Consider the following 27,069-nt stretch of genomic DNA (forward strand, 5'->3'; position numbering starts at 1 on the left):
GCTCCCACGCGTGTCCCCGGCGCGACCAGGCGGTTCCCTCCGCCGCGGGCCGGGGTGCGCCGGCAGAGCCCGCGGCGGGGGCGGCCCCTCGCCCGCTGCGCGCCCCGCGGAGCCCGGCTGGCCGGAGCCTTCTCCCTTTAAAAAAAAAAAACAAAACAACAAACCCCACGGAGGGGAGGGGCTGCTGCTTTTTTCCCCCATCCGCCGTTTCCGGTTTGCTGCCATATTCCTCTTTTTTTTTTTTTTTTTCCCTTTTTCCCCTCCCCTGGGTTGCCCCCCCCCCCCCCCGCCCCGGAGAAGGGGTGAGCGGGGGCGGGCGAGGCAGCAGCGCGCCGGATCCGCGGCGCTGCGCGATGCTGCTGCTGCTGCTGCCGGCGGCGCAGCCCTGAGCGCCCGGCGCGGCTCGGCCCGGTGCGGGCACCCAGCGCGGCGGCGGCGGCGGCGGCGGCGGGGGCGGCAGGGGGCGGCGGCCGCGCCCCCGGCGCGGAGACAAAGCCGGGGCCGAGCGCTGGAGGCGAGCGGCGGGGCCGGCCCCGCTGCGCGCACAGGCGGGAGGTGAGCGGGCGGCGGCCGTGGGGGTCCGGCGGGGGGGGATGGCCGGGGTCCGGCTGTGGGGGGTCCGGCGAGGGGATGGCCGGGGTCCGGGTGCGGGGGGGGGGGGGTCCGGTGGGGCGATGCCCGCGGTCGGGTAGAGCTGGTTGTGGGTCCGATGGGGGATGCCGGCAGTTTGGGTCCAGCCGAGGATGCCCGGGCTCCGGTGGGGCGGCTGTGGGTCCGGCAGCGGGGGATGCCCGCAGTCCAGTGAGCTGGCTATGGGTCCCGGCGGGGGATGGTCGCGGTCTGGCTATGGGTTTCGGTGGGGCGGCTGTGGGTCCAGCGGCGGGTGCACATGCTCTGGTGGGTCAGCTGTGGGTCTGGCTGGGGATGCCGCTGTCTAGCGGGGCAGATACGGCCCCAGCCGGGGATGCTGAGGGTCCGGCGGGGCGGCCGTGGGGTCCGGCGGGGCGGCACCGCCTGCCTGCAACTCCCCTTTGTTGTGATCAGGGGCTGTGGGGGACCCCCGGGAGCACAGGGCGGGGAGAGCCGGGCTGTATGTAGGCCAGGACATGAAATATTCATCGCCCCCCTGCTTTGATGTCTCCTGATCCGCTTCCCTCGTCGTGTTTGCTCACCGGTAATTCTGGGGCTTGTGTCCAGCCCCGGTGGGCCTGGAGAGCTGTGGCCGGCCGGGCTCCTCACTGTGCCCCTCGCCGGGGCTGGCCGGCTCCAGCCTGCCGGGGGGCTGCAGAGCCCCGGGTTGCCTGATGAAAAGCTTTATCCAGCCGGGAAGTTCGTTCCCCCGTCACAGCCTGGGCGATCCAACCCCCATGTATGGCTGCGAGCGGTGGCACTGGCCTGTCCCCACCGTCCCTGTCACGGCCCCCAGTGCCACGGAAGAGCATCGTGGGTTTCGCCCTGAGCCACACTGGGGTGGGGATGGGCTTTTATCCCTGCTCGCTGTCCGGGGGGCTGTGCGGGAGCTCGGGCAGGCTGTGCTGCATCCTGGTACCGTTTGGGACGGGCACGGGGGGCAGCCTGCGGGGATGGGGCCCACCGCACAGGACCGTGTGCGCTGGGGACAGCGGCTGGAGCAGGGGTGGCATCTCGTGGCGCTGACCCTGGCGCGGTCCAGGCTGGTACCGAGCATCACCTCGGGGAGCTGCGCAGCCTCCTGCGAGACTCACTGGAAATAAGTGGGGATCTGCCGCATCTCCCCGCGTTTTGTTGGCCCTGCACAGCGCACTCCTTCCCCGGCCCTTCCTCACCCCGGCGGCTGCTGTGGTCTGCCAGGGCTCAGCCCCCTGGACTTGGGGCCAGGAGGTGACCGTGGTCCTGGTTCCAGTCCCAGTCCTGGTCCTGGTCCTGGTCGCAGTGCTGGTGAGCAGCAATAAAGGTCGTAGGTGACCGGCTTGTGCTATCCTGTGTGTGCCACGGGCTCGCTCGTCCTCTTGGGTCCCCAGGAGCAATGCAAAGGAAGGGACATGATGTGGCTGCTCAGTGCAGCCGGGGGGCCCCCCAGGACAGGTCCCACTGCCTGTGGCATTAGGAGCTGGGGGCAGTGGAGGGTGCAGAGCCCGGGGGGTTGCCGGCGCGAGCTCCTGCCTGGGGCCGGCGCTGCCTGTGCAGCGGGGACAGGGACAGGACAGCACATACCCAGCAGTGCTGTATGCAAACTGAGCTGTGGGAAGGTGGCAACAAAAGACTTGATTTTTCTTTTTCTTCTCCCTGCCCTGCTGGTGCTCCCCAGAGGAGGAGGTGTATGGCAGGAGGGAGCTGGAGGGCTTTGTCCCTCTCCTCTCAGCCGAGGAGATGCCCGCAGTGACCGGTGCACGGGTAGGAGAACCGAGTCATGACAAACCCTCCCGAGGTCCAGCCGTTAATGACGGAAGCCGTCTGTCCCTGCCGGGCTTGGAGACCCCCCTCAGCACCCGGTGGCTCAACATGTGCCCAGGCCCCCCGTGCATCATGTGTTGGTCAAACAAGGGTGAGGGGCTGGCAGGGCTCTCTGGGGAGGTGTGAGGATAGGGACATGCAGGGGGACATCAGAAATGTTGCACATTAAAGCAATATCCTTTTTGTTATTTCCACTGTGGGACTGCTCCCAGCATCTTTGCAGCCGGAGAGGCTGATCCTGGGCTGCCTTGCGCTAAGCCAGCTGTTCTGCGCCACTTCATGCTGGCTCAGGATCTGGCCCATAGCAAAACCTTGGCCATTCGGTGTCTCTGAGAGGAGGCTCGTGTGCTGGCTCCCTGGGGAGCCGCATCTCTGTAATCATTAGCCAGTTAATGCTCGTTTGTCAGAGAAGGGCACCTTTGCTTGAAAGATCGAGGGTTGGTTCCCGGTTCCAAGCTTTGACCCCGGAGCAGCAGGGCAGAGGCTCTTCCAAACACCTTGCCTTGGTGGCTTTGCCAAAACGCAACCCAGTGATTTTCTTTTCTTCTTTTTTTTTTTTTTTTTTTGGAGACGGGGTTATTTATGGGCTGGCGCAGCAGCAGCTAAGGGAAGTCCAATGTTCCCTGTCTCGATCGTTAGTGGCCTTGCAGTGCTCCCTGTGTGATGGAGATGCCCTAACGATAGCTCTGCCCTTTAATGACTTTGTGCCTGAGTGATGGAAAATCATAGAGGTACCGTGGGGAGGCAGAAAGGGCTGTCCCAGCCCCCGGCCAGGGAGCTGGGGGGTGAGACGAAGAGAGGGCTGCAGTTGATGGTGACTGACCTATGCAGAGGCTCTGCTGTGGAGACAACAGGCTCCTTTGCTGCCTTGGTGGCACGGAGGGGACATCAGCAGTCCCGAGGTGGGGATGGCCTTTAGCAGTGCGGGCAGCTCCCAGATAGCAGAGCTGTTTCGCTGGGCTCACCGAGGTGAGGAGGGGGTGAACCATGGGGCTGCTGTGCCTCCAAAATCCTGTCTGCCTCTTCCTGCTACTGGTGCCAGGATCACGCCTGGCCTTTGAAGTCATCACAGAGCTAAAACTCTTATCTGATGAGACCTGAAGGACTTGGTCTGTAACCTCTCATTTTAAGGACCAGCAAATGCCTGTAACATCTTTGAAAGAGAAAAGGTAGGAGTGAACAAACAGTCTGCGCCTCCTCCCACCGTGTCTAAGGGGGGAGAAAAACCCTGAGCATCACTGGGACAAAGCGCCGTACTCCTGGCATCGCTGGGGGAAATTTGAAAGCCTATCTGAAGCGCTATTGTTTCCTGTACTGTCTATTTTACAGCTCGGTTTCCAACTTGTTCCTTTATCTCTCGGCACAATTTCCCATCTGAGCTCGCTTCCGCAGCGCTCCACATCTCACCCCGGAGTCCGCCTGGAGACACGTCCAGTGTGCATCCCATCAGCCACGGGAAACGGCCTCGGCAGACAGCGGCATGTCCCCGTGGCCCGTGCTGCTCCGTGCAGGAGAGATCCCTTTAATCCGATGCCCAGAGAGCAGCTTGAACCTCTGGATGGAAATAACCATCCTTGCATGGCTGTTACTGGGACAGGAGCGGGGACTGTAGCTGTTTCCAGTCCAAACTCCTCTTTTTGACCGCCTGTAGCTGCGGGTGGTGCGGACTAACTCCCCTGGGCTTGCGTCTTGCTGAAGTTTCCGCCCATCAGCAAAAAATGTGCAGTGTGTCGTGGGGCTATTTTAAAGTGGGCCTCAGAAAAATAATAATGCCTTTGGTCCTTCATCTTTTAAATGGGCAGCAAGCTTTGAGATAGTCCCGTATATAGTGTGCTTAGGAGGGGGGGAAAAAAAAATAATTAATTGGCTGAGCATGGCTACGTCAGTGTGGGCTGCAGTCGGTGCTCGGGTGCACCCAGGCCCCCGACTTGGCCCCGTGTTGGCACAGGCGACCTCGGCGCCGGCTGCAGCGGGAACCAGTGCTGCTTTGCACATGCCTCTGCACACGCATGCTTTGAAAATAAAGCCCTGAAACAGATTTCAGGAACAAATGTGGTTTGAACCTGGGCCAGGAACCAGGACCTGCAAATCTGCGTCTTGCACTGACTTCCCTGCAGGCTACAGATCTCCTGGCTGCCCTCGCTGCGGAGCGGGGAGGTGTTTGTGAGGGCTGGGGGCTGGCAGGGCTGCCACGGGGTATTGGCCGCTGGGCAAAGGGTGGGCCGGTCGTTGATTTTAATTCAGACCTTAAAGAAATTTGCCCGAGCCCCTTGGCTCCAGGTGGTCTCAGTGGAGATGCAGCATCCGAAATATCTGTAGGCTGGTGTGCGGGATCTGCGGGCTCGTCTGGAGGAATTTGGGGAACAGAAGCCCCTGGTTGTTTAAGGCAAAAATCTAAGAAATGGGGCATGTGTGTAGTGAGCCTGCCCTCACCTCGCAGCCAGGGAACCGGTGGAGGTTTGGACAAGGCGTGCAGCCTGGCACGCGTGGGCCCCCACGCCAGGAGGGCACCAGGATGGCTTTGGGGTCCGCAGCAGAGGGCGAGCAGCCTTGCTGGGTCAGCGCCTCTGCCCACGCGTGACGCGGGGACACTTGTGACTCGGGCTGTGCTGCGCTTCCTTCCCCACGCTGCAAGTCTCAGAGGCTGCCCCGGAGTTTCCCAGCCCCGTCCCATGCTTTACCTGTTTTGGTCTCGCTCCCGTGACCGTGAGGTTTCGGCTGGCCCTAAGCCCGCTGCGTTAGGGCTGGATGAACGGAGGAAAACCTGACTGCGTGCTGCAAAAATAGCTTCCGCCTGGCGTGGCTGCTCCCATCCTTCCCGACCGTGTTTGGCAATCTCAGCTAGCAAAAACCTGGGCAATGAGGGTAAAAGCCCACTGCTGCCATTGCCCCCTCCACCTTGAGGTTAACAAGTCCAGCCTGTCCGGAGGCGTGTGCCCCCTTTCCCACACAGCGTCCCCCTTCCCAGGCTGTGCCCCAGTTTGGGGGCAGCGTAATGGGGTTGGGTCAGTGCTAAATTGATCCTAAAAATGTCTCACCCTGGGGCACACTTTAGCAGGAGTTTGGGGTTGCAGCACTGTGTCTGGGTTACACTGCTCCACCTTGCTTCTGCACCTGGCAAGGAGCATTGCGTGCCTCAGTTTCCCCCAGGAGCGCCTGGGAAGCTGCCGTCGGAGGTTGGTGAGGTTTTACACCGGGTGCGTGCCTCAGTTTCCCCCTCTCCCGCCCCTCCCTCACCTCAGCTGCACTGCCCTGCACCATGCCTGCGCCATGGGCAAATCTCTTCCTTAGGCAGGGCAGATATAATTTGATCTTCATGAAGCACCATCACCTTCCTCACCCACTCGGTTACAGCCTCTCAGATAGTGTTTTTGAGGACTTCCTCCCCAGACCGTGGCCCAGCTGGGCACCAACTTCCCCGGCCGAAACCAGCCCTCACAGCTTGGTGGTTTTGGGGTGCCGCCAGGCTGCAGCCGGTGCTGGTGGCAGCGGGATTGGGCAGTGCCATCCTGGGCTCTGGATGCTCCGGGGACGGAAGTGTGCGCTTGGCGACTTCTGCAAAAATTAAAAACCAACACGAAAAGGCTGTCAGAGTCGCTCCCTGCTTGGCCGGGCCCTTTCCTTCCCTCCCCATCAGGCAAGTGTTGGCGGGGCCCTGCTGTGCCAGGGAAAGGATCGGGAAGCCTTGGCATGGCTGAGGGGGAGCTGCTGGCGAGCACCCTGCTGCGCCGGGCGAGGAGGGTGTCGTGGGATGAGGAAGGGTGCGTACGTAGCTGCAGAAGTCACCGCGACCACAATGAGTTTCATGCTCCAACATCACGGGCAGTTGAGTTTGGAAGTGCGTGGGGTGGAAAGGCTCATGGTGCTGGGACCGGCGTGTGCGGCTGGGGCCGGGCAAGAAGAGCAGCATGTGGGGGCACCTGCAGGGAGCTGCCTGCCCACCCCGGCTGCCTGCTCACGTGCACAGCCGTGTGTGGATGTGCATGCACGTGTGTGTACATACGCTGATCTGAGCTCTTCTTGGTACTTTGGGGACGGGGATAGCTCTCGTGCCGTGGTCTGGGTGGGCTGTGCTGAAAGCCACCATGAGCCACAGGTTATGGAAAGCAGAGGAGATGCACTTCGTCCCTTCATCCCTTCATCCCGTCCCTGCAGGCTCTGCCTGAGGGCAGGGAGGGGGGCAGCTCCAGCTGGGGGTGGTTATTTTGGGTAGGAAGAGCAGTGGGAGCGAGGGCTGGAGAGATGCCATGGGAGGGTGCAAGGTCCACAAGCCGCTCGTCCCACACCACTGGCTGGTGTCGGCAGCTCCGGGCTGGTCCCATCCACCTCGCCTGTAGCCCATCTCGGATCCCCACCACCGCTGCAGTGAGCGGTGCAGGGCTGAGAGGTGCGCGGAGCCCGGCTCTCCCCTCCGGGAGAGGCAGGGATAAAAGACACCAGCTCAGCGTTTTTCTTTGTTTTTCATCTGCTCGGGCTGTTTATAGTGAGCACCATAGCTGCACCTCCCAGCCGGCTCCTCTCCCGGCGGCTCCAGTGGAGCTGCTGAGCATCGTGCTCACCCCAGGAGCGGCTGGGGAATCTGACGCGGCTTTTTGGCTATGGAAATGCTGTCCGGCGCTGGCTGATCTTCTCCTTTTGCTCCCCGAGACCCTCCCTCGTTGCTTCCTCTGACGCATCCTGAGCGAGTTGCTTTGTTTTGGTGGTGCAGATGGGAGTGGCTGTGGGGACCAGCATCTCTCGGGTCTCTGCCACCAGCAACGTCCAGGCTCTCCGGGCACGCTTTGGCGTGGGGTCTGACGGTGCCGAGACCAGAGCCACGGTCCTGGGCTGTGCCCATTGCTGTGGGAGCTGCTCCCGGTCCCATCCGTGCCCGGGGAGGTGAAAGCAGGAGTTGAGTGTGCATTGCTGGAGGCTGATCCTGATCACTCAGCCTTGACCTGCAGCCGCCCACTGCGCCTGTAGCATGTGTGCATTAGGGCTGGTGGCCCCGTGGTTCCCCAGAGCACACAGCTTGTGTCAGGTGAATGCCCCAGAGTCCCAAAGTAACCCAGGAAAATAAGCCAATAATCAGCATAAATTTGCTGTGTGGGATCCTGCTTATTTGTTTGGAACTGCTCAGGGGTCTGCAAAGTGGGAAGTGTTGGAAATCGGTGAGGAGGACCCTTGGTCTCTGCTTGGCTTCTCCTTCACACCCTCCTGTTGCGGTGAACCCTGCATGTGTCCTGCCAAGCCCCTGTGGCTCCCGGCCAGGAGCGGGGTGATGCCTGGCCCCACGGGGTTTGTGTTGAGGGTGCAAATACCCTCCCCGCATCTGCCCTTTTTTACCAGCAAGTGTTTCAGTTCCTATTCCATGTCAGGAGGGTTGCTAGAAGGTTTCCTGCCACGGGGGTCCCGCAGGACCCCTTTGCAGGGCCGGTGGGGCTGCAGCTCCAGCCCCGGAGGGCCGGTGGAGCCCCAGGGAGCTCCTTTCCTCGCTGGACTGGATGGGCTGGTTTCTCTGAAAGTGGAAATGTTTTAGCAGTGACGCCAGCCTGGCCAGGGGTGGTTGTAACTTGCTCAGATCCGGAGCTTTTCTGCCTCCTACGTGTTCCTTGCCCCCTTCCCTCCCCCTGCCCTGGGGATTTGCCGCCTGCCTGCTCTGCCATCCTTGCCCGGGGGTGAAATGGCTGCGGGCAGGTGGCGGCACCGTTTTGGCCGGATCTGAGCCACCCGTGAGTCACATCAGCCTCTCGCTGCCACCTGCCCCTTCCCCAGGAGCTGGGCACAGGGTGGGCTGGGTGCTGCGGCACGGCCATCCCCGGAGAGCACCCAGGGCAGATGTCCCCTTCCAGAAAGCAGAAGCAAACTCTTGTTTCCCGAAGCCTGAGGCTGGCCACGCTGGGAGAGGCGCTGCAGAAATGGGGAACAGAAATCTTCCCTCCTCCTCAAGAGGCTAGCTTGTGTCACCGCATCTCCGTCACCCCCTGCAGTGGGGCCGCCCGGTCCCTCGTCCTGGTGCTTCGCCTGGAGGAGGGTGGGAACGGCGTTGATGTGATGGGGGCATGGGAAACTGGGGAATTAGGTGGCGGGTGGTGGGAGTACGTGGATGCCGGCATGCCTGAGGGCTAGTATTAAAAATGTACATTTTGGGGGGCATTGAACCCCCAGTGCTGAGCGAGAGGGCTGTTTTGGGGAAGCATAACACCATGGCTGCAGAAAGTCCCAGTGGATGGGAGCTCCGGCTCCTAGTGCTGGCCTGGCTTGACATCCGTGCTCCCCGGCCCCGCAGGCACTCCCGCCCTTGGAAGCATTTCCTTTCTGTTTTCTTCTCCTGGTCTTGGCAGGAGAGTGGTGCCCTCATCACCTGCCTGGGAGAAGCCAGCTTCAGGTTAATGCAGGCCAAAGGCTTTGGAAAGCATTTACTGGGGCTGGTTGGGCAATTCCTGGCTTTGGCTGGTGTCCTGGTGGGAATGCTGGAAGCACAGGCTGAGTCGGGCTGGGAGGCACAGGTAGGCATTCCTGCTCCGGCCCGGATCAGTGCCAGTGAGGTCAGGCTGCACAGCACCCAGCCAGCTTTGAGCATCTCGTGCTGGAGATCCCACTGCCTCTCCAGCCCCTGTTCCTGTGCTGGACCACCCTTGTGGTGGGACAGCTTTTTTTCCCGTCTCTCATTGCCAGGATGCCCTCGCAGAAAGGGACAGGGGATGCGTGCTGGCCGGGAAGCGAGGTGCTCCTCACTCCCCCCGTGGCTCCCCTTTCCTCTGTGTGTGCAAGAGCAGACTCGGGCTGGGTTTGCACCACCTGTGTGTTTGTTCTCCGCCTGTCCCAGAGCTCTCCCAGAGCGCTCATGTATGGATAGCAGGAGGCAGTGGGGGCTCCAGGAGCCTTGAATCGACTTTCATTTCATCCCTGACCCCGAACACTTCCTAGCAGTGGCCTGAACCCAGGGGTTCTCCTTTGGACCAGGGCATGGGGCTGGCAGAGCTGTGCAAGCCCTGATTTTGGGGGTGGCTTTGTTGCTGCACGGGGGTGGAAAGGGGTGGCGGGGCACCGCGGGCTGCTCACACTCCCTTGTCGTAGCAGCGGCTCGCCATGCAGCCCTTTGCAAGAGGCTGCAGCTCCCAGCACCCACTGCACAGCACGGCTGTGTGTGATGCTGAGGAGTGATGTGCCAGGAGCTCCCACAAGCTTTGCTCGGTGGCGTGCCAGTCAGGAAAAGCAGCTGCCGGCTCCCTCTGGAGCCCTCCGCGCCACTCGGTGATGGACATTAAAAACCCGCTGCCTTGGAGGAAGCTTTGAGTGTGCACAGCTTTGCCGGCTCCCAGGGACCTGGTGCGTGGGACCGTGGGTGAGCATCGCGGTGGGTCAGCCCAGGCTGCCCGCATCCGCACGCTGGGGGATCTGAAGACGTGGCCCCGTCGGTACCCAGGTCTGCTGCAGTGCAGTGACGGCGAGGTGACACGGCATAGCAATGGCCACCTTCTCTTCTTCCACCCGTTGGGGGAGAAAAAGGCTTAAAACCAAGCACTTGGCAGCTCAGCACCAGCAAGCATAATTTGCCACACATCCCGCTCACTCCAGGCAGCCGGTTGCATTATTTCGGGGAGATAAGGCTTGTGACTTTTTCTTGCCAGCCTTACGCAAGATGGTGCTTGCTCTGGCCACTGTCGGGCTGCCCCTGCCCTCGCCCGGTTTAGGGCTGCTGCAGGGGTAGCGAGGGGGCACTGCCTGCAGCTGTGTGCAGCCGCTGGTGTTGGCAGATCCTCTGCCCATCGCCCTGGCAAACCAAAATCTGCGTGTTGAGGGGCCGGCCCTGTGACAGTGGGGAGAGCTCGAGCTCCCTGCACGGCTCCCTGTGTGTGTATTTGGTGTTTCCCAGTTTCTTGGCCAGGTAAACATCTAGAACCTGCTTTTGTGCTTCTCAGGGCTTTGTTTTGGTCTTTTAAACTCCCTGTTTTGACATGTCTTTTTGGAGGCATTTTGCATTGCTCCTGACAGTGACTCTCACCCATGCTTGAGGGGGGGTGAATTTGGATGGTTGATTTAATTATCCTTTCCCCTTTTGTGACCCACTGGCCCCTGCTAGCTTGGGCTGTGGAGCTTTAATTAAGATGGTTTTAAATTTAACGGGAGTTGACAGGGTCAGATGGGAGGGGCTGGGACTTACATATGTGGGGAGTGTGTAGCCGGGCCCCCGCACAGCAGCCATGCTGCCCTCCCCTCTCCTCCACCAGCGATTCCTTTCATCTGGGCGAGTTTTCCATCAGCCAGAGGAAGCAGGGGAGGGCTGCGGTGCCTTAACTCAGCTGCCTTCAACATAAAGTTGCTGGGTAAAGTGGGGGTCCTGGGGGGGCATCGGGGGCACCTGCCAACGGTTTCCCTGGTCCCCGAATTGGAGCCGAGAGATGAAGTGAGCATCTCTGCATCTCTCCTGCTTTAGGAATCAGTGCAGGGGAGAAACAAGTGTCCTTGTGGAGGAGAAGGGCTGGAGGCACAATCCAGGCGTGCCCTCGCTGCGTCAGGCGGGCAGGGAGAGGATCTACAGCATCAAACCCTCGTTTGCAGGGCTGGGGGAGCAGCTCCCCCTTTTTACCAGCCCTTCAGACTCATTGCGGCAGGGCTGGTCCCAGCCGGGCAGAGATGTGCCCCTGTGTTGCCCCTTTGTACCGAGCAAAGCCCAATGGCATGGGACAGGGGACAGGAATTGCTTTTTCTATGGGGGACGTGGTGACCTGCTGTATTCGGGTGGCAGGAGGGGACGGCGGGCTGAGCTGGGGCAGCAAGGCTTTCCCCAAAGCACCGGGGGCTGTGCTGCTGTTTGCTGGCCCCCAGCCTTGATGCTTGCCATGGGAGAAGGCAAAACTTCAGTAGCATCCCCTGGGACCAAAGGGGAGGGAAAATGCTGTGAGAGCGTGTCCGGGGCTGCGTTTCTAACCAAAATGCAGGGAGGGAGCAGGGGGTGATGCAGGGAGGGGAACGGGGTGCCGGGGCGCTGGCTGTTCGGGTACCACCCTCGCAGCGGTTACGGCAGCGCCGGCCAAGCGGCAATTCATCGTCCCTGGCGCAGCGGCCACCGTCTCCCCGCGGCGCGGTGCGGCGGCACTGACCCCCTGTCCGGGTGCCGCCATCTTCGTGCTGCCTGCGCAGGGGGACGGCGAAGCGCCCTTTGGCTCTTGGCTGCCTGCCTGCCTCCAACCTGGGATCTCGGTTTTTAACGGCACACCTCGTAGGCGGCTTCTGTTTTGACCTGCGTGGATCCGGCCCGGCTGGACCCCGGTCCTGCTGGGAGAGGGTCGGTTGTGTGCAAAGGGGGATGGAGCGGGTCGGGGTGGGTTTGGGATCGCCGCTCTCTGCTCCTTCCCATCCCCGCTGCCTGCTGCCGTGGGCTGGGTGCCGCGAGGCTGCTTTGTCTCGCCCGCCGTCCCGCGTGCTTCATTTTTCAGTCTGGCGTGAGACAGTTGCCATTATTAATCTCGCTGGGGCTTCGCGAGCCGGGGACACGGCTCGGCTCGCTCAGGCAGCGGGTGGGCGCTGGTGTCCCTGGCCCCTCGCCCACCTCTCCCCCAGCACCCGCCCCATCCCGTCTGCCGGCGGTGCTGCTCAGCACCCACCCGGCTCCTTAGCAGCCCCAAGGACGGAGCCTGTTTTGCCGGAGATGTCTCCCTCCCCAAGGCTCGGTGTCTGGTGTTGGGCCCCAGCCTGTCGCGGCGTTTCCCAAGGCTTCTGCTTCTGCCTGGCAGAAGCCGTACTGCTGTGTTTTGTCTGCTCCCAATCAGTGTCTTTTGTTAGTGTCTTTGAAAAGAAGATAAGATCGCTTCCCCCTCCGCCGCCAACCCGCTATCAGCCTGGCGTTACCACGGCCATTGTATCCTTGAGCAATCCGGACACAACGGCAAACAGCCAGAGCGGGACCTCCGGAGGGCCGTGGTTCCCCTCGCTGTTCTCCTTCCAAGGGCATCTCTGCCGTGGGGAGGTAGGGCAGAGGATCGAGCCTTTTCCTGCATCCCAACTTGCCAGTCAATTTGGGGGTGGGGGGGAGAGAAGCCCTGGGGATGCGGGTGTCAGAGGAGCGGGGATGCTGGGCAGGTCAGGCGGCATTTCCAGTGCCGGCGGGGGAGGACGGGGACGCCGCTGTCTCGTGTGCCGTGATCTGATCCGAGCTGAGTTGTGCAGCTGAGTGTGCTTCATTTATAATTGCTTTTGGAGAGGGGAGGGTGGGGGTGGCCTCTTGCTGGGGCTCTCTCCTTGCTGCGGCCTCTGCCCCGGGCAGGGTGCGTGGCGGGGCTCAGCCCTGGCACTCTCTCCTCCGGCTGCGGCTCAGCCCAGCCGTGGCCTGGGGGGTGGAATGGGGGGCCGGGAAGACCCCGAATGCAGAACCCGGCAGCACGCAGAGATGTGTGGGGTTGGCAGTGCTGGCAGGTTGCCCGAGCCTGGCTGTGGTCGGACCAGCGATAACGCTGGTTAGGAACGCAGCCCCGCTGCCGAACGGGTGGCAGGGCTGTGCCGGGCTGTGCAGGGCTGCTGCCACAGCAGCCGCTTTCAGCCACCGAATACCCAAACCTGGGAGCGTGAGGGATGCAAGCGCATCCATCCGCCTGGCAGCTGTGCAGGGACCTGTCCCTTCCCCTTCGGAGGACCTTGCACCTCACCACCCCAGCGCTTGGCTGACGCCAGGCTGAGGCGTCTTTGGGTTTCCCTGGTGGCTTTTTTGGTCCTGTTTTGTCTAAACACAGCCATGGCCTCCACAGCATGTGCCCGGGAGCCCAAGCAGCACGGCGTGCACGGGCGGCGGGGACACGGGCACCACGTGTGTACGTGGCGCAGCCTTATTTGTATGTGCTGCAGCCTGGAGTTGAGACTGCAGCTTCCCCCACCTTCCATCCCGCTGTGCAATTATTGCTAGTGAATATTAGTCAAGTACAAATTACAAACCATTCAAAGTCTTAAAGAGCTGTCAATCAGCTGCTGCTTATTATCCTAATCAAATGCACTAAAAATAGTGACAAAACTTATTAGCAGGGGGAAGGGGGAGACCATCAAAATAAAGCTGTGGTGTGGCACATCCTCTACCTGACAGCCACTGCCCCAGGCGCCCACCCAGCGAGAGGGACACGGGGTGGCTGCCTGGCATTACGCTGACCCCACGGAGGTTTGCTCAGTGGTTTCCACTATCACGCCGTGGCATTTGCAACGTAACAAGCCTGGTGTGCATACCGTGGGGCCGCATGCCATAATCCAGGTAATGCACAGGCTGAGTGGATCGGGGCAGCTGGGGCGGCAGAGGCTGTGATGGCAGCCGGCAGTGCTGGGGGAGCAGCAGTGATTTCTTCTTTGCTGCCGTCTCTGTATGGGCCCTCTCCTCGCTACGCCTTTGTGGCTGATGGTCCTTGCTTAAAGGCAGCAGGCTGCGGCTGGTCTCTCTTCCAGCCTTGCTCCCAGCAATTAGATGGCAGGGCAGCAAAAACCTGCCCGCCCTGTCCCCGTCAGTCTGGGATGTTCCCCCCGGATGAGATGTGAAACCTGGGCTCCAGCCTTGGAGCAAGACAGGAGCCCGTTGGGATGCTGCTTAGGGCCACGAAGCTGGGGGTGCTGCGGGGGCTCAATCCCCTCTGCGCTGGGCAAGCCGAAGCCCCTCGGGGGTAGCTGAAGCCTCTGCCTGGCACTGGGTGGGCAGGGCCGGCTGGAGAGAGATTTCTTTTTCAGTATGAGAGGGGGGGAGAAGGGGCAATTCCTGCAGGATCTGGGGGCTGGAAGGGGGTGGCAGAGCCAGGTGAGTGACCGCCCCAGCTCTGCGGGGCCCTGCCCTGCTCTGCGTTTGACCTGAAGCTCTGCCTTGAGCCACTGCTGCTGACAAATGTCCCCCCACCACACACACTTGTGACAGGAAACTGTCCCTTTTGAAAAATTTGGCCAAACTGTGCTTTTCTGGCTGAGTCAGGGCTTGAGGAGCACAAGGTGCTCCCAGACCTTGTGCGTGGTTCATGCTGTAGCACATCTGTGCTGTTGGGGATGGAGAAGGTGACTCTCATCCCTGGGGACAAGGTCCCCGGTTGGTGGCCAACCCTCCCTGCCACCGGTCCCAGCTGTCCAGAGGTGGAGCGGCAGGGCTGGAAACGCTGGTGTATCTGGAGGAACCAGCTTCTCTTCCCCCCCGAAAAATCCCTCGGCAGGCTGGGGGTGCCTTGCACTCCCCTCTCACCCCGGGACATCACTCGGGGTGGCTCCAGCCACCTCCTCTCCCATCCCCGGGTGGGTTTGATGAAGTGGAGCAGAGAATCGTCCCCTCTTCACACATGAGAGATCAGAGCGAGCGAGTGTGAGCTGCCGGCCCTGCGCTGGAGGGATGGCGAGGAGGAGGAGGAAGGCAGCCGCAGCCCTGGGCACCGGACCGTGGCACGGGGGGGAGAGGGTGGCGGGGTGCGGGGACGACGGCGGCGGCTGCCGCGGGTGCTGACGTCCCTTCTGTCTCGCAGGCTGCGGCGGGAGCTGAGCTGACTTCGCCGGCGGCCCCTCCCCACCCCGCAGCGAGGCCGTAGCCGGAAAGCGCTGGTAAGGCATCTCCGACAACCCTGGAGAGGGGGGACCAGGCTGCTTTGCTGATTGAACCTGCCTGGGAGAAGGGAAAAATCTCCCACCCCCCTGGGGGGGGCTCAGATCTGGGGTACCGGGTGCTCTGCAACAGCTGGATTTGGCCCTTGAGCATCCATGGGTGGGTAGGGTGCTGGGTGCAAGAGCAAAAGGCAGAATATTCCCTTCGTCCTTCCCACCCCCTGGTGCTCCCCACGGCGTGGCCGGCCCACGGGGGCAGAGCTGAGGCCTCGCAACTCGGAACCGCGGTGGTTTGCGATTTGCCGCCGGCGCTGACCCCCCGGAGCGGAAAGCAGGGGAGTTCCTGCAGGCTGCGACGTGCCCGGGGTGCTAATCCCCGCCGCAGGAAAGCTGCCTCCGTACGCCGCCTCGCATCAGTCGGAGGCGAGCACCGGGAATGCTGGCCGCACTCCAGCCTGCCGCTGCCGCACAAGCCTTGGGGGGGGGAAGCCCTGCCAAAAGCTGAGGCACCGGCCGGGACGGGGAGTGGTGCTGAGCTCCCCCCCCATCCCAGTGCTGTCGGCTGGGAAAAGCACAGGAGCGGGGAAATATCCCACCGGGCATCAGCTGGGCTGCCCTGGCTGGGCGCTGGCGGCTCTGAGCAGAAATACCATCCGTTAGAGATAAATACGGCGTAGCTGCTGGCGGTGGGTATTTTTTGTAATCTGGCCACTGTGATGCTGTCCCACAGCTCCCAGCAATGCTGCTGGGGTGTGCTGGGTGCTGTCATGGCCAGGCAGTGGGTTCACCCGCTTCCCTTCTCTGCCCCTTGGCTCCGGGGGGGTTTTGTCGCCGGCTGTGCTGGAGGCAGGGGGGTCTCTCCGTGTCGGCAGGGCTGGTGCGTGGCCCCTCTTCTCCTGGAGACCCGAGTGCACAGCACATTCCTGCCATCATTAATAACTCCTCTGCCTGGCTCTTGCACAGCCCCCTGCATCCTCCCGGGGGAATCTGCACCCTTTCCTCACCGGCTGCCGAGGCAGTGATGTGGGGTGGCAGGGGATTTCTCGGGCTCCCCTTTCCTCCCTGGGGGCAGGTGGGGAACGTCCCCCCCAGGGTGGCCACAGAGCTGAAGCCACATGGTCATGTTGGCTGAGTTACCTGGGGCTGGGAGAGGGGATAGTGCGAGGCTGCCAGCGCCTCTGGGCATGTTATGTTTTGGGGTTGCCAGCCTACATTTTGCACTAGCCATATCGAAGCAAGCGTGTGCAGGTGTTAAGGTGCAAAGCTGTTTGCAACAGGAGAGCTTGGAGTGGGCCTCACTGCTCTGCAGCCCCTTCCTCAGAGGACCATGGGCTTGTGCCTCCTCCTCCTCCTCCTCTCCCATCTTCAGCTCCTGCAGCCAAAGCCCCGATGGCTGGATCGGGCGCCATCAGAGCAGCGCAGACCCAGCAAAGCCCTTGCCAAAGAGGGTTAGCACCCAGGCGCGAGCTGGGAGCTCGTGATGTGTGTTTGGAGAGCTCTCCCTCCCCAAAAGCACCGCGCAAGGAGCGGTGAACTCACCGTCCACGGTGTCCCTGGCTGGAACTTGCCTGGAAGACACACGTCCTGTGCCCGCAGGCTAACGGGTGTGAAGGCGAGGACCCCTCCTGCTTTGGGGACGTTGGAGAAGTGCCTGGGGGTTCCAACCTCCCCTTTCTGTGCTCCGCTCCCAGCTAATCTCTAGGCATATTGACTATTTTACACTCTGATTTTTCTCAGCACGCTGATACATCAGTTGCCGACCCAGGCTGGCAGCCCCACAGGGTGCGCTCAGGGGACGCTCGTCTCCCCACAGTGCTGCTAAATCCACCGCCCCGGCTGGGGTGTTTTCCTGCCTGGGGAAGTGCTGCTTCCAGGGGAAACTCTGAGCGGCTGCGCCCCTTGCTCACGGTCGCGTGGGCAGTCACAAGCCGTGCGGTCACAGCCCCGCCGTGCCCCCGCTTTCCTCCCCGCGCTGCTGCTGCCACCTCGGGAGTGCCAGCGGGTGCCGGACCCCCGGGCAGAGGTGAGCAAAGGGCTGGCTGAGGGACGGGGAGGTTCACTTTCCTTAGCGGTGGGGGCTTTTTCTCGTCATTTCTAAGGTCCTGCTTTCCCCCGCAGTTCTGCTTTAGCATCTTCTGCACCAGGCTTTTAGAAGTGCATTTCTTTACGGGACAGACCCCCTCCCCTTCGCTGCGGGATCTGCCTCTGGATCGCCGGCGGTGATGATTTGCATGTGCAAAGCTTATATTTGACCTTCCTTTGCGCCAAGGTCCCCAAAGCCTGGCACAGACGTGTGTGGGCCGAGTCCCATGGCAGAATGAGGCATTGGTCCCTCCTCATCGCCTGCATGTGTAGGAGGAAGGACAGCTCCACTCCCCACCGGAGTGGCTGCTGTAGCCATACCCAGCCTGAAAAATCAGTTTATTCCAACTCCCAAACCCTGGCAGGGTCTGATCCCACCAGCACGGTTGCAGCTGAAGCAAACACACATGGAAGCGGGACAGGGGATGCTGCTGGTCCTCTGTGCAATTTAGGAGCTGGAAAACAGTAGGTGGAGGTTGGGTCTTTTGGAAAATAAGCTCTGATCGTCAGGCAAAGCCCTCGCCGTGGGGAGGGGAGCTGGGAGGAGAGCAGAGCTTGTGCCTGGCACCCCTAAACATCCCCGCAGCAGGAGCCGGGGCGCTCTGCCCCACCGACACCGGGGCTGTGCAGGCTGCTGGAGCTGCCCTGTGGCTCTGGCCCTGCTCGTGGAGGCCTGGCCTGAGCTTCTCTCAAAAGCTGGGTTAGAAAAACCACCTGCTGGGTGAGGCTGAGCCTTTGGCAAAGCCTTGTAGGTGGCTGCATCCAGGTCCACACCCCGCAGGCAGCGGCTGCCTCCTCTGCTCCTTCCCTGCCTGTTTTTTCTTATCAGAGATATTCTCCCTGGTTGTCTCCACCTCCCTTTTCCCTTCTGCCATGCATGATCTAGCCTAAATATTTCCTTCCATAGCTTCAGGACACTGCTGGGTATCCTGCCATCTTTGGAGACTGCAAATAATTCCCTTCCTTCATTTATATCATTACCTTGAAGGTATTTATAGAGCACGATCTTGAGTGGAAAGGAAGGCATGACTATATAAAGCGGAGATCCCTTGGTCCTTAGCTGCTAACTGCCTGAAACAGCTCTTGACTGAAACTTTTCTCCTGTTTGCTGCATGTTTTGGACTTCACAGGAACATCCTCAGCATTTAAATCCCCATCCTGAGCAAGCAGAGTGATGCAGCTATGAGTTCTCCAAATTTCTGCTGTCAGAGTAATGCAAACTCGTGAATATTTGTCTGGGTCTTGTCTTCTCCTGTCCATGCCCTGGTAGAAACCCTCATGTAGAAGGAAACGTAGCTGTGTGGGGTGCTGAGCTACAGCCCACGGCAGGTGCCTGGCCCTGGGGCATCCACAGCCACGCTCCTAAGCACCAGTCCAGGCTCCGCGCTCAGCATCCTCACCCCACAATCCTGCAGCTAAGCGTGCTTCCCTCTGCTCCCAAAGCGTGTCCTAGCAGCTCCGTTCCCGGTGTTCTGCTGGCTGCTGCGGCCATGCGGGAGGTGGCTCGGTGTTAATGAGGGGCGATGCTATCCCAGGGCAAGGGCAAGATGGCCAGACTTTCCGGCAGCTGATGCTTGAACAGACTCCAGAGGTTGTTTCATTTCCTAGTGGGCAGGCATCTGTCATGCAAGCCCTGGGAATAGTAATAATAATAGTAATAATAATAGTAATAATAATAGTAGTAATAATAATAGTAATAATAATAGTAATAATAGAAGCTCTCTGCATGTCTCTCTGTCTCCTCCAGCCCGGGACCATGGGGAGCAGCAAGAGCAAGCCCAAAGACCCCAGCCAGCGCCGGCGCAGCCTGGAGCCCACCGACAACACCCACCACGGGGGCTACCCGGCCTCGCAGACGCCCAGCAAGGCGGCAGCTCCCGACGCCCATCGCACTCCCAGCCGCTCCTTCGGGACCATGGCCGCTGAGTCCAAGCTCTTTGGAGGCTTCAACACCTCCGACACGGTCACCTCGCCGCAGCGTGCTGGGGCACTGGCTGGTCGGTGTGGGCTGGGGCTCGGTGGGGCGGGGAGGGTCTCGGTTGGGTCTTTGTGGGTTTGGTTCCAGCTTCTTCTTGTGATGATGAGGTCTCCTGCTTTTGAGGGACTCTGAGCTGGAGGGGGAGCAGATCTGTGTCTTATCGGCTGGTGGGAGGGTGGTGGGAGAGAAGGGTCCCCGGCGAGGGGCACCCAGCGCCGTGCCGCGGCAGCGCCGGTGGCAGTGCCCGACCTGAGTGCTCTCTGTCGCAGGTGGAGTCACCACCTTCGTGGCCCTCTACGACTACGAGTCCCGGACTGAAACAGACTTGTCCTTCAAGAAAGGAGAGCGCCTGCAAATCGTCAACAACACGTGAGTGTCCCTGTCCCTGCAGCCAAGCCCACATGGGTGAGCTGCCACCTTCAGCTCTCCTGCGGAGCCTCTGAGCCCAGCCCCGGCAGGGCCAGCTCCCCCTGGGGATGGGTGCTCCAAGAGGGATGTGCCAAAACTCACACGGACGCAGGGACTTGTCCAAAGACACCAGCGCTGGAGGTGATCATTTGCCCACTCCCGCGTCCTCACGGTCCCGCTGCTGGGCACCGTTGCCTTGCAGCCTTGTCACCAAGCCATGTCCTCTGCTTGCTGGCCAGTCCGTGCCCTCCAACGTAGGGCTGCGTCCCCTCCGGTCCCCTGTCCCCATCAGTGCTCAGCTCCCTCTTGTTTGCCTGGACACATCTTCTCAACCCCATGGGTGCTTTCCCCTGTGCTTGCACGGTGTCTCTGATCTCAGCTTCTCTCCTGACTCTATTTTTCTCTCCTCTGTGCCACGCTGCCATTTAGGAGAAAAGTGGACGTCAGGTGTGTATTGCAGATTATTACTATTATTATTGTTAACAATCTTAAATGATAAAAGCCCGTCTGCTGCCCACGTTAGGGTGAGGTTGCATGGAACGGGGCTGGGAGAAGATGGTTGCCCGATGGTTCTGTGGTCAGTTGGGTTTGTCCACCCTAAGTGACTGGGGCAGAGCGGGGAACCCTTTCCCATGCCGGGGAACTGCTCCATCCGGAGCTGTGTCTGCACGCAGGAGCTCTGAACCTGGCTCACTTTCCTTGTCTGCGCCTGGCACCCCTCTGCAGTCCCATTTCAGTTGGCTCTCTGCTCCCTCCTGGCCTTTTTTGCATTTATTTTTGCATTTTTAAATTTTATTTTTATTTTTTGTGAGTGGCTCAGGGTACTCAAACACTTCCTTAGGTGTCTGGCTCTCACTTGTTTGCCCTCCAACCTGGTCATAGCAGCATATCCATCGCTTGCTGCGTAGAGCTGGGCAGTATGACCAGCTGGAAGATGCTTCTAAACATGGTCCTGTATTAAACCCACATGTGGTCTGTCCTGACACATGGCATACACGGTCTGGAGCTTGGCTGGTGGAGCCAATGTCCCCAGCCATGGGGCTGCCATAGGGTCCCTAGGGTCTGCAGCTCCCGCTGACCCCTCTGCTGCTGCCTTCCAACCTGGGTACCCAAAACAGCTTTGCAAAGTCAAAGAGTGGAAAGTCAAGGGAACGTTGCGGGGCTGATATTTCTCCTGCAGTGGTCAGGTGGTGTTGCACAAATGCATTTTCAAATTGATCCTTGTTCTCCTTGTTCCAACGCTGTTTATTAATGGTGATTCATTTAATCCATGAAGTCCAGGATGTGCAGGACTTCAATGCTGCAGGAAAAGCCTGAACTTGGGGGTTTTGATGCTTCTTGTTTTCACAGCCTCAGCAGCGTACTAGCCCCAGGCTTGGGTTCTGGTTTGGGCTGTTACAAAGTGAGCTCTGCCCGTTGGGGGTCCAGATTGGGCCCATATATGAGAGTTTTTTCTTTATGCCTTCTTTCACTCTGGGGTTTCCATACTTTTTTTCCTCTGCTGCTGTTTATCAAAGGCTTGGTCAGAGGGAAGGGTCAGGATGTGATGGGCTCTGCAGCACCCAGGGGAGCAAAGGGGCTCTTTTTCCGTGATGCAGCCCATCAGGCTGGACTGTGCAGGATCTAGCTGCTGACCTTCCCAGTGTCTGCTGCGGCTGCATGGGTGGGATGTCCACAGAGAGAGAGGCGGTGGAGAAAGCTGTGCAGTTTGTGCAGTGCTCGGCGGGTAAATCTCTCTTCTCGCTGAGTGCCCAGAGATGCTCAGACGGTCCAGGAGCAGCTCAGGCTGCCACGCTTTGGGGACAGCAAAAGGCAGGTACGCGATGTCCCCTTCCTCTGGGCTCCCTGGGAGGGCACAGTCGGTGCCCTGGGGCACCAAGAGGGGGCTTGGGGTCAGCCCAGGAAGGGCTGGCAGGTCCTGGGCGCAGCAGGAGCCCATGGCCATGGGGACGACTGGCCACCAGCTGCTTTGCAGGGTGGCTGCAGGTTTCAGCTGCTCTAACAGGGCTGGGGTTGCGCGGGGCGAGAGGAGAAGCCTCCATGTCCCTCGCCTCCCTGCTCTTGTGTCCTGGCAAAGTCCAGGCTGTCTGCGGTGACCCTCAGCCTCCCAGACGGGCCAAATCCATCCACCCCAGTGCCAAAAGGCTCTCGTGGTACCATTTCCAGTGGGAGGAGGTCTCGTCCCAGCCAGCTGGCAGCCAGCGGGGGTGTGGTGGGGTATTTTGGGTAAGATTGTGCAGGGAATTGTTGAAATGCTTTGTTTTGATGATGATGATTATTATTATTATTTTTTTCCCCACTGAGACATTTTTGGAATAGTTTGTTTTTGCCGAATTCCCAGCTTGCAGCCTTGCAGCCCAAGCTGGAATAAAGCCACAAGTCAAAAGCTGGGCATTTCTCAAGCAGATGTTTTCTCTGGGCCCGTGGGAAAGGAGCCCAACCAGCCTCCTGTCCCCTTCGGACCCACCTCAGTAAAGGTGACTGGGGCAGCAGCTCTGGCTGGGGAGCCCAAGATACCTGCCATGAGATGTGCTGGGACCGGGAGAAATTAAAATACTGGCCGGGGCTGCTGTGAGGCTGGAGGTGGGCTCCGGGTGGGCAGCAGAGCCTGGCTGTGTGGTTGGGAGGAGATGCCCCGAGGGTCCCCACTTTCCCTGGCCCTGCTGGCAACAGTGTGGGGAGCCAGGGGCCGTGTCCAGCTTCTCCTGGCCATTTCAAAGCATCGCTGGTTTAGCTGGGACAAGCAAAAGTCACAAGCTGCTGGTGTGTCTGGAGCAAGGATGGAGGTTTATATGTCTGCAGGGGTCAGGGATGGGTCTGGATATGGTCTGATGGGTCTTTTAGTGGTGATTGAGGTTATAAAGGTTTTTCTGTAAAGTGTTTGTGGAGGTCATCCTGCCAAGTTCTTGCATCCTTGCGGCGCTGTTCCCACGAATCTGCAGGTTTCCCGTAGCCTCGTCTCCCTCGTGGTCAGGATAAATTAGGTGACTCCGTCTTTGATGGGCGAGAAGATGCAGGTGGTGGGAGGAAGCCCTGCTGTCTGTGGGGAAGGGGAAGCCGCCTCCCGCCGTCCTGTTGTTCGTCTCTATTTATTGTCCTTTCCTGCCCCATCCCGTGCAGGAGCCTGCGGGGAGGAGGGCAGAGCAGTGAGAAGGCTCCTGCGCCCTGCCAGCTCCTGGGGACGTGCTGAGGGCCACTGTGCCCGGGGCAGGAGGAGCAGCGGGTCAGCCCTGGGTTTTTGGGGACAGCGTGGGGGCTCCCGCAGGGCAGAGCCGTGCTCGGGGCGATGGGGCCAGCACCGTGGGGGTGTGTGGCTCCGTGCGAGCTGCATTCGTGGTTGTGCAGGCACAGCTCTTGCTGGGGCTGCGGGGAAGCTTGTGGTCAGCGGCTGCAGCTGTACAGGGTGCCCGTCCTGGGGCTGCAAGCGGGGCACCCGAGCTGGACGGAGCCCGCTGCATCCAGGCTGGGCATCACTGCGGGGCAGGACTCACCGCCCCCCCCCCGCCCAAACCTCAGCTCTGTTCCGTTGCTTTTCTGCAGCCTGTGTTTAACAAACTCTCTTGGGTTTCCCTGGTGCTTTTTTTAATCACTGCCATAAATCTGTTGCTTTTTCCCATTTCCCCTCCCTCCCCCTCGCCTGTCGCTCCCCGCTGCCCTGCTGCCTTGGATCCCCAATGCCTCTCAACCTCCAGCCAGACCCCGTTCGCATTCAGGTGGCTCCAATGGTATTTTGTCTCACTGGCTGCCCTGCCCGATTTAAGTTTAAAGCATCCCGTATGCGGATGGGTGGCCCCAATACCAAGAGTTTGCCCAAAAGGAGCCACGGGCAGGGGCTGGCAGCAGGAGCCCTCCTGGCTGGGGTCTGGCCGCAGGGCTGGGGGCTGCGGGGGCTGCACTCCTTCCCGGCGGGGCTCTGCGCTTCATTGCCCCCCTCCGGCCCCGGCGCCTGTGAGCAGGAGAGGGGCCGACCGGGGGGCTCCTGGCTTCACACTGAGTGTGTTTTGGTTCTCTTGCAGGGAAGGTGACTGGTGGCTGGCTCATTCCCTCACTACAGGACAGACGGGCTACATCCCCAGTAACTATGTCGCGCCCTCAGACTCCATCCAGGCTGAAGAGTAATTGCCATCTTTGAGACAGTTTAAAGACGAGCGATAGCAAATGCACCCTGAGCGCTCCTTCCTCCCCCTGCCCCTCTCCTGGGCAAAGCCTGCAAGGCCTCCGGGTTTTTCCTTTTTGTTATTTTTCCCCTTTGAATTTGCAAACCTCTTAAATGTTTCCCAGCCTTTCTTTGAGGCCCATCAAGTGCGGAGGTGCGGCATGCTTGCGCGGTGGAGGGATGAGCGGTGGCATAGCAGGGACAGCAGTGGACCTGACACTTTTGGTCTGGTTTTTACTTTTCTGCACGGACACGCATCCGTGCGTGAGGATGCTGCCGGCTCTGCCTGTGCCGATCAAGCTGAGCGCAGAGGTGACCATCACACGGGGACAACAGGCAGGGGCAAAGCTGGCCGTACGTCCAAGAGCAGGAGGTGCCAGCTACGTCCCTGCAGCCCGTCCCCAGCCAGTGGCACGGCATCCTCCCCAGTAAGAGCTTAGGGGGCTTCAGGGGTCCCCGGAGCCGCTCATTTGGGGAGGCTTTTGGAGTGAAGGCATTTCATGGTCCGTGGTGCAGGGTTGCTCCTCAGGTGATGCCCAGCCCGGGCTGCACGTGGGCACGGTGCACCCCGAGGTGCCCCAGCCCAGAGACGCAGCCCGTGGTCTCTGAAGTCCGCAGCGGGGCGGCCAGGACTGAGCCCGCTGCTTGGACAGGCAATGGAGGGGGCGGGCGAATGCTGGGTACTGAGCCACTGCCTTGCTCTTGCAGGTGGTATTTTGGGAAGATCACTCGCCGGGAGTCCGAGCGGCTGCTGCTGAACCCCGAAAACCCCCGAGGGACCTTCCTGGTCCGGGAGAGTGAGACCACGAAAGGTGAGTGGGGCTGGGGGGGGCAGCCTGGGGGAGCCCCTCTCTGGGGGGCAGGGGGTCATCCACGGGAGGACCCCAGTCCCCTCGGTCACTCTCTGTGGTCCCGGTTCCCCCAGCTGAGGCTCACGGGGAGGGAGAAGGAGAAAAGAGTTGTACCTTGTAGACAGGAGCCAATGTTCGGGGTTGCGCAGCCTCCTGGGGTAGCCCCTGCTGGTGCAGGTCCCCAGGGAGCAGGTGCTGACGTTGAATCACTGGTGGCATTTCTATGCTGAATGTGCCGTTACACCATCGAGCCTGCAGGGCTGGAGGGACACGGACACTTCTCTCCCACTGCTGCCTGCCCAGTGGTCACCCTTCAAAGAGATGATTCAGCTCATGGCAGGGTAGGAGCCGGTTGCCTCACCAGCTCCGGCAGGACCACGAGGCAGGATGCTCTATTTTTCTGTTGCTTTTTTTCTGTTTTTTTTTTACCGCCCAATTAGATGATTTTTGTTTTTTCCTGGTCCCTATATAGTGGCAAAATCTTGAATATGTGCTTCCTGGGCAACCAGGCAGAGGCAGTGATGAATTTTTAGGTCCTTCTTTCAAGTCTAACAACTCTTTATACTTGTTTTGTGCCTCCTGAAAGCGGAAGTTGTGATCTTCGAAGTTCGGCTGCCTGAGGATGCTGTTTCTTACCTGGAAACGTTTAGTTTGGCTCCAAATGCACCTTTGGGAAAAGCTCCTTGATGTTGCTTTCTGTTTTGATGCCTTGAACTTGCCACTATTTATTTTATTCTGGTGGAAACAGCTCATTCAAGCAGCAGCATAAATCTTCCTTTCTGTTATTTGTGGCTCCAGCAGCACAGTGTTGCTCTCTTGTGGGTGGACCAGAGACAGGCATCCAAAGCGATGCCCACAGTGGGATTTGTGGAGGAGGGAATCGGGCCCACCAGCCCCTTGGCTCCCCTCTGAGATGCTGAGGTGCTGGGGTTGTGGGTCAGCAGCTCTCCCCAGCCTGCCTCCTGTCCAGTCCTCTCCCCTGCTTCAGCATCCCCCCTTTGCTGCCAGAGCTGGGTTCATCCCTGCACCCCAGGGGGCTACTTGCCCTCCTGCCCACTGGGCCCTCCCAAACCCAATGGGGTCTCTTCCTCGGTGCCAGCCTGGGGGGCACAGTCCATCCCCATGGTGCCAGCTCCTCTGAGCCGTGGTGGCCGCGGTGTCCCCTGGCCAAAAGCGGCATTCGTTGCAGAGGAAGCGGCAGCAGTGCTGCATGCTGCGTGTTGCCGGAGAGAAGGACCCAGCGGGGTTGGGGGGGCTGGAGGGGGTGGTGCCCCTTGTTAGCACATCCCGTGGGGATGCTGAGTCCGCTCTCGGCTGCCGGGGCTGGAGGAGCAGCAGGGATCGCCGATGCCTAGATGACGGACCTGACAGCCACCTCCTTTTGCCTCCTCTGCTTTTGGGTGAAAGCAGCATCCTGCATGCCCAATCCTGCTCCCCCACACCCACCCCTCAGCGGGACCCCATGGGGAGCACCCGTCTGCGGCGCATCTCCCCCCCCAGCCCCTCGGTCCTGCCCGCAGGTGCCTACTGCCTCTCCGTCTCTGACTTTGACAACGCCAAGGGGCTCAACGTGAAGCACTACAAGATCCGCAAGCTGGACAGTGGCGGCTTCTACATCACCTCCCGCACCCAGTTCAACAGCCTGCAGCAGCTGGTGGCCTATTACTCCAGTGAGTAGCCACTTGGGGTCCCCTTGGGGTCTGGGTGACACCCTGGGTGCTGTGCCTGCCCTCGCTGCAGGACAGGGGCTGCTGGGAAGCCAGTGCTGGGGGACCCCAAACCAGTTGGGGGGGGAACCCTGGTGAAAAGCTGCTTGGGTTTTGGGGAAGAGGGTGAGGGTCTGGGTGTGGGTCCCCGAGGTGTTTTGCGGGGGAAGATGCGGGGTAAAGACGTCACGTGCCTAGATGGCCAAGCGTCACCCTGGTGTTGTCCCCTCCTGTGCTAGAACACGCCGACGGCTTGTGCCACCGTCTTACCAACGTCTGCCCCACGTCCAAGCCCCAGACCCAAGGCCTCGCCAAGGATGCCTGGGAAATCCCCCGGGAATCGCTGCGGCTGGAGGTCAAGCTGGGACAGGGCTGCTTCGGAGAGGTGTGGATGGGTAAGGACCATTCCCACCCCGCTGTCCCCCCCGTGTCACCACCTGCCTCCTCTCCCCAGCCATCTGCAGGTGCCCAGAGCCTGCAGTGGGGTGGGGGAGCAGGCGAGGGACACAGCCCCCTGCCCCGTAAATGTGTCCTGAGCAGCGTGTCCTGTGCCACAGGGACCTGGAACGGCACCACCCGGGTGGCGATCAAGACGCTGAAGCCTGGCACCATGTCCCCGGAGGCCTTCCTGCAGGAAGCCCAGGTCATGAAGAAGCTCCGGCACGAGAAGCTGGTTCAGCTCTACGCGGTGGTTTCGGAGGAGCCCATTTACATTGTCACTGAGTACATGAGCAAGGGTAAGCGTGAGAGGGATGCCAGGGGGCTGGCCAAGGGGCTCTGCTCCTCTGGATTGCTGTGACCATGGTCTTCCTCGCAGGGAGCCTCCTGGACTTCCTGAAGGGTGAGATGGGCAAGTACCTGCGGCTGCCCCAGCTCGTGGATATGGCGGCTCAGGTGGGTTTGTGTATCCCGGGGCCTCCCGTGTCC

General features: G+C 60.6%; 1 protein-coding gene across 3 annotated transcripts in view; it reads left to right on the top strand.

Moving 5' to 3' along the window:
• Positions 1–349: 349 nt before the first annotated feature.
• SRC (SRC proto-oncogene, non-receptor tyrosine kinase) overlaps positions 350–27,069 on the top strand; it is a 31,344-nt gene continuing 4,624 nt past the window's right edge. Inside the window, exons 1-11 of one of the 3 annotated variants that reach the window (XM_075018213.1) lie at positions 350–555; positions 14,886–14,961; positions 18,791–19,040; positions 19,291–19,390; positions 19,859–19,876; positions 23,446–23,544; positions 24,294–24,397; positions 25,957–26,106; positions 26,382–26,537; positions 26,700–26,879; positions 26,960–27,036. In XM_075018213.1, the coding sequence (XP_074874314.1) occupies positions 18,800–19,040; positions 19,291–19,390; positions 19,859–19,876; positions 23,446–23,544; positions 24,294–24,397; positions 25,957–26,106; positions 26,382–26,537; positions 26,700–26,879; positions 26,960–27,036 (1,125 nt within the window). In that variant the 5' untranslated portion in view covers positions 350–555; positions 14,886–14,961; positions 18,791–18,799. The remainder of the gene's footprint in view (positions 556–14,885; positions 14,962–18,790; positions 19,041–19,290; positions 19,391–19,858; positions 19,877–23,445; positions 23,545–24,293; positions 24,398–25,956; positions 26,107–26,381; positions 26,538–26,699; positions 26,880–26,959; positions 27,037–27,069) is intronic. The other 2 variants (XM_075018223.1, XM_075018234.1) reach the window with 2 other exon arrangements.

The sequence above is a fragment of the Buteo buteo genome, chromosome 2 (genome assembly GCF_964188355.1).
Source record: "Buteo buteo chromosome 2, bButBut1.hap1.1, whole genome shotgun sequence".
Lineage (NCBI taxonomy): Eukaryota > Metazoa > Chordata > Aves > Accipitriformes > Accipitridae > Buteo > Buteo buteo.